The sequence below is a fragment of the Triturus cristatus genome, chromosome 1_2 (genome assembly GCF_964204655.1).
Source record: "Triturus cristatus chromosome 1_2, aTriCri1.1, whole genome shotgun sequence".
In the NCBI taxonomy this organism is placed as follows: domain Eukaryota; kingdom Metazoa; phylum Chordata; class Amphibia; order Caudata; family Salamandridae; genus Triturus; species Triturus cristatus.
This window is the reverse complement of record NC_140580.1, coordinates 583,698,421-583,704,725: the sequence shown is the minus strand read 5'-3', so window position 1 is coordinate 583,704,725 and position 6,305 is coordinate 583,698,421. Positions and strand designations below refer to the sequence as shown.

Sequence of the window (6,305 nt, the reverse complement as noted above, 5' to 3'; positions counted from 1 at the left end):
GTAGTCCCATGCAGGCGCCCGCTCGTCGATTCCTGACACTACCACTACGGAAGAAACCCTTGGCGTCAGACAAGTTGAAGGCTCACTAATGTCATGCTTTTTTTTTTTTTTTATTTTTTTTTTTTTTTTTTTTTAAGTTTTGAAAACCTTTATTTGAAACAGTACGGTACACAGCAAAGAGCCTACAACCCAGCGGGCCGGCCGCGAAAAACACATTTGGATGCATATCTGATCACACAGCCCCATGCCGTCAACCCGGAGGTACGGCGGCGTTAAGGAGTGTACACGTATCGTGAGGTAGAGAAGAATGTTACTTGTCTCAGACTTAAGCAAACAATCACAAATTTGGTCAGGTTGCCCAGGAGGCATAAAGTGCCGAAACTTCCAACTCCCCCCCCCTCCCCCTCCCGAAACATCGGTCAGCACTGCTCTAATGTCATGCTTAAGTAACAATTCAAGTTCTTTTTCAACAGTTTCTTGGAAATGAAAAGCAACTTGTCTAGGTCCCTGAGCAATAGGATGGACATTGTCATTAATGTGTAACTTTACTTTCATAGTCTTAAGCTTTCCCAAACCATGAAACAATGAAGGAAATTGACTTATTATGTTGTGGTGAGCATCAGTGGCGTAACGAAACTTGAGGGGCCCCCCTGCAAAGCACTTGGAGGGGACCCCCCTCCCCCGGCGGCGCGGCCCACCATCTACCACTTTGCCCTACCACCCACAAATCGGGCATTTTTGATTTGAAACCTCCAACATTTAAATGAAATGCCTCCATATTGTCTTTCTCTAAGTTCTAATGAGAAAGTGGGAAACACTCTTTGCATACAAGCTACGCCATTTGTAACAATACTGTCAAAAGCAGATTATTTAACTGAGGCAGCAATCAGAACAATGCCAAGGAGCGATTCTATTATCTCAGGAAATGACTATGGCTGGAGAACAAAGAACAACTATGAAGGGTCTGAAATAGAATTGAGAATACCTTGAAACTTTGAAAGACCAACATAAACATGAAATTCCATAAAAACTCAAGTGACAATATACACGAGAAGTACACAAGCTATAACTCAGTATACTGCGAAAGTCAAGAGAAGTAGACTGGTGAATTATCTGCATGCCACACACTAGCGACTGTCAAGGGTTGTGCATGATAATAACGTGAACTGAGGAAGCAATTTCAATCATAATGACTTTATTAGTAAGCACTGCAAAACAGGCAGGCACACAATGCTGAGGAAGAAAACTGTTTGGATGCTTCAGAACATTGATGCAGATGTTTGTCTGTTTTGATTTATCATTTCTGTAGTGTAAACAATGCTAAATACAAGATTTAAGGTAGACGTATTACAGACAAGTGCAAGCAACACCATAAATAACACTGCATGTAGAATAAAAACAAACCCTATCAGCAAGTACCTAATGACAATCTATATACAAACTGTAGTTGGTAAGCAAAAGAAAAAGTGCAAATACTTTCAAAGTGCAAAATAAAGCAATCACCAGTCCAGCAATATACAAAAATCAAGCATGTTTTGTAAAACAATCCAACTTTCTTCTTGCATCAAGGTGAAAATATTTTCAAAGTGCATGGTAAAAACAAGTCTAGCAGTATGCAAAAATGAAGCCAGGTTAGTTAAACAATTCCCTGTTTGGTGTGTGCATAAAGGCACACATATTTCAAAGTGACTGATAACTACAGCACCATCCACTAATCAAACCAGTTTAAACTAACAATTCCCTTTTTGAAGGCTCAAATATTTCAAAGTGACTAGCAAAACAGTAACAAGTACAGCAGATAGCAGCATACATAAATTAAACCTATTTAGTCAGACTAATTCCCCTTTTGTTTGTGCATGAAGGCATAAATATTTCAAAGTGCCTGGTAAAGTAATAACAATTTAGCAGCATAAATATCAAACCCGTCCAGTCAAACAATGCCCCTTTTATTTGTGCATAAAGGTGCAAATATTTCAACGTGAGTGATAAAAACAATAAGTTCAGGAGCATAAACATTAAACCAGTTTCGACAAAGTATGCCCCTTTAGTTTGTGCATAAAGGCGCAAATATTTAAGTGGCCCGCGAAACAATAATAATGCCCTTTTGTCTGTGCAAAAGAAAGTGTCAAGGGGGTGTATATTTGTCAGGTTATGTCAGGTTAAACTGAATACATTTCTTCTTGCCTCTATAAACGTATGTTCAGAATATAGAGGTAGCCTATATATAAGCAAACAATATTTAAAGTATGATATACTGGCAAAATACCATATTACTTACTGCTTCCTCATGGAACTCAAAGCAGATATATTTAGAAAATCAGACTTGAAGTAGGAACAGTACTTGCAGGAGCCTGATGAAATGTATTGCAGAGTTTGAAGGCTGGTACAGCAGAAAACAATACTTAAAGAGTGAACACAAGGTCGAAGACTGCGTACACCAGGAAGAGTGACTGGCAAATTAGACTGGTGGCTGAAGGCTACTACTGCTTGGTTCATTGAATTGGAGAGATGTACTTGACTGAAAGAATGTTTGCCTCTTTGCCTTTCTTCGTGCAAACTCTTCTGTTAAAGCTTTCACATTTATTTTTTTTGCTCGATCACTCTCAATGCTTAAGGTTGCAAGCCCCGACAGCCTTTCCTGCGTCATTGTGCTTCGGAGATAGTTTTTGATTAATTTTAACTTTCAAAAGGACCTTTCTGCACTGGCTACAGTAACTGGAATTGTTAGAAAAAGTTTCAGTGCTGTTGCAGCATCCAAAACACTGGGCAGAATTGCATGGTTTCTCAAAAATAAAAGGTCAGCCAGATCCTTTATTGTGCCACCTGAGATAAGTTGTATTTGTTCTTTCAACACTGCTTTGAAAGCGATGAGTTGTTGTGGAAACTCTAGGGACAAGTCTTTTTCGTAATGAGCTGCCAGGGTCATGGCTGCTTCAAACAACTCCTCCTCACTATCTCTGAGATTTCTGAAGGCATCATGAAATTAAAGCATTGGATTATGGTGTTCATACCTGCAAATCGAGTTTTTATCTGATTTACAAGAATATCTATGTTAGCATAAAACACAGACACCTTAAAATTGTCTTCAGGATTGCACAGTCTTTGGTTTTCACAGAGTTCATCGAAGTCCTTTTTTTGCGTCCTGGTCGTTTTTGTGTAAAATGCAATTGAATTCCCCATGCAGCTGCAAGTAAAGATGCTGAGCTTTTAACATCTTCAAACTGTTCTCTGAAACTGGTAAACGTATTTGCTGCGCTACTTAACATATTTGATGCTTGTAAAAGGTCCAGATCTGTAGACTGAAGCAGTTTGGACACAATATTTATTGTCTCCAGCACTTTGGACTGGATTACAACCATTACCACAAACTCAAAAGTCTCCATGCACTTCCTAAGACCCTGAGCTTCTGCGCGCTCCTCACCCTTTTTAGACTGCAATAAAATTGTAGTGAGTGCTTTCATGATGTCCATAAACCAATAGCGTACAGCATGGAGAGCATCATGTCTGGATGCCCAACGTGTTGGACAGAGTTTCTTCAGTGTTGGCTTTGAATGAGTTGTGCTCTCTTTTGTAATGGTAAGAAGTTCCCACCGTTTGATGCTTTGGCTGAAAAATAAATATAATTTCTGTATAATGTCATAAAATTCTGCAATTTCAGGAATGTGCATGCAGGCATCATTCAACACTAAATTTAGATTATGAGCAGCACAGTGTACATAGACTGCATTGGGTTCTTTCGGTCGTATTCTAGTTTGCACTCCACTATATATACCACTCATTGTGCTGGCACCATCATATCCCTGACCTCTACATTTATTGAGGACTAGGCCTTTGTCCTCTATAAGGTTTACAAGTTCTGTTGCTATCCCCTCAGCACTTTGGTCTGTAATTTTATAGAAACCAACAAAGCTTTCATTAATTTTGATTTCAGTTGGAATTTCATCAGTATTAAGGCACAGTGTTACATATCGGATAACCAGGCTTAATTGCTCTTCTTTTTTAATGTCCTGTGTTGTGTCCATTATAAGAGAGTAAAATGGTGCTTTTTTTATTTCACTTACTATCTCACTTTGCACTTTATTCGAAAGCATTTCAATCAGCTCATTTTGAATAGCAGGACTCAAGTATTTAACTCTACTCTCTGTTGTAATCAGATGGTTTAAAACAGGATCATATTTGGCCAAAAGTTCAATGACTGCCAGAAAGTTCCCACCATCTTTTTCTTTCAGTTTTTCTCTATGTCCTCTGAAAGGTAAATTGCAAGTTGACAACAGAAGTGTAACATCGATGATCCTACTCGGAATTTGTGTCCAATAGTTCACCTGCTCTTTGTAGTCTGATTCTAGTTGTGTATCGATCGTCTCATCCTGCCTCCATCTTCCATGTACAGCACAAGCAGCTAAATGTGAGCGCGTCATTTCATGTTCTTTAATTTTTCGAGATATGCCTTGCCAATCTCTTATACCATTAGCCCATGCTTGCTGATAGGATGAAAGTTTTCTATCTCCAAAAAGCCAACAAGGTTCATAGTATGCACTGTCCATTTTTTTTTTTTTTTAATATTTTTATTAAGAAATTCAAACACAGAACAACGTACATTGGCATTGCATACATCGGTGTCACATTCGTCTGCTAGCGTACATAGAGTCACAGAATACCTTAATTAGACATTGGTACCTTAGTGGTATATAGTAGCACATTGGACTTCTACCGCATCACGCAGAAGCTTGGCAGGTTACATTTGGTTTACGATTAGGCCATAGGAACTCAGTCACTCAGTTCAGATTCTAAGGTATCACGCGGGGGTTCACATATATTCCCTCCGTAAGCGTTCCACCCTCCCCATATCTGGGACCACTTTTTGGGGCAGCCTCTATGAATGTAAACTGTTTTTTCGACAACCATTGTGGTGTCCATGTCTCTGCACCACTGGGCGAGGGTAGGGGCCTGCCTAGACCCCCATTTTTGGGCTATATTGCGCTTTGCCAGCAGGAGTCCCAGTGTCACCCAGAGTTGCGCTACGCGGCTAAGATCTGTAGGCTCCCACACATTGAGGAGGCATCTCCTCGGTTCCGGAATTGTTGGAACTTTTGTCACCCGGGAGAGTGTGCGCATGACCGCCTTCCAGTATGGGGCAATTACGGGGCATTCCCAAAGGGTATGGAAAAGATTGCCGTCCATGCCACACTGCCTGAGACAGAGCGGTGGGTCGGTCCGAGTAAGTTTATATAGGAGTGTGCGGGTGTAGTACATGCGGTGTAGAATTTTTAATTGTACCAGCTTCAGTTTGGACGAGATCCCAACCTCCTTAGGGGAGGAAAGCGCCGCCTGCCAGTCTGTCTCGTCGAATTCCGCCAGTTCTGTCTCCCACTTGGCCTTAAGGGCTAAAAATGGGTCTGGCTGGTTGTTTATCACCTTCTGGTATGTCAGGGATGTAGCTCTTTTAGTCAGGTGTTCCGCGAGGAGCCTGTCTTCCAACGGCGAGGACTCCGCCAGCCGAGTCCCAGGCAGGACCGCCGCCCGGAGTGCGTGCCTGATTTGTAGGTAGCGAAATCGTTCAGCGTCTGCCAGGTCATATTCAGCTTGTAAATGGGCAAACGTGACTATGTCACCTTTTTTCCAGAGATCACCTACCCTCCATATCCCAATCAGATCCCATTGTACAAACCCTTTGGTAGTGCACAGCACTCCCAACTGTTTCGCCTCCCATAGTGGTGTGGCCTGGGTGATCTTCCCCTCCCAACCAAGAGCACGTTGCGCCTCAAACCATATCTGCAGAGTGTGTGCCGTGGGGCCCGTGAAGCCACGTTTCTTGGTGTAATTATAGAGCGCTCCCATGACCCCCCCCGGTCCCCAGCAATTGACGATCCATACGGTAGGCCGGGTCGTCCCCTGGCACATGGAGCCACTGGTTTATTACCGTCGTACCAGCCTCTGGTCAGTTTGTGGAGCGCTATCCGTGGCGCCTTGTCTTCCCACAAGAGGCTCGTCATCGCTGCATTTATGGCGGTAAAGTAAGCGGAGGCAACCGGGAAGGGTGTATTCTGGAGCAAATAGAGAAATCTGGGGAGCGCCATCATTTTAAAGAGGGCGGACCATTCCCAGCAGTGTCAGGGGCAGGGAACGCCAGTATTTGACGTCGCTACGGAACCGCGCCAGGGGTTTCGCCAGGTTTTCAGAAACAAATTTCGCTCTGTCCGCTGTCACATATATTCCCAAGTATTTGAATCCGTCCTCTACCACTCGAATGTCGCACCCCCTAGGAAGCCGCGGCGGGGAGCCCTGAAGTACATGCAGGTAGGATT

The 6,305-nt window shown here is 42.6% G+C and overlaps 1 protein-coding gene across 1 annotated transcript; it reads right to left on the bottom strand.

Moving 5' to 3' along the window:
- Positions 1-3,047: 3,047 nt before the first annotated feature.
- On the bottom strand, positions 3,048-4,418 carry LOC146867678 (zinc finger MYM-type protein 1-like). The gene has a single exon (XM_085623665.1). The coding sequence runs from the start codon at positions 4,416-4,418 to the stop codon at positions 3,048-3,050; it is 1,371 nt and encodes a 456-aa protein (XP_085479791.1).
- Positions 4,419-6,305: the final 1,887 nt, after the last annotated feature.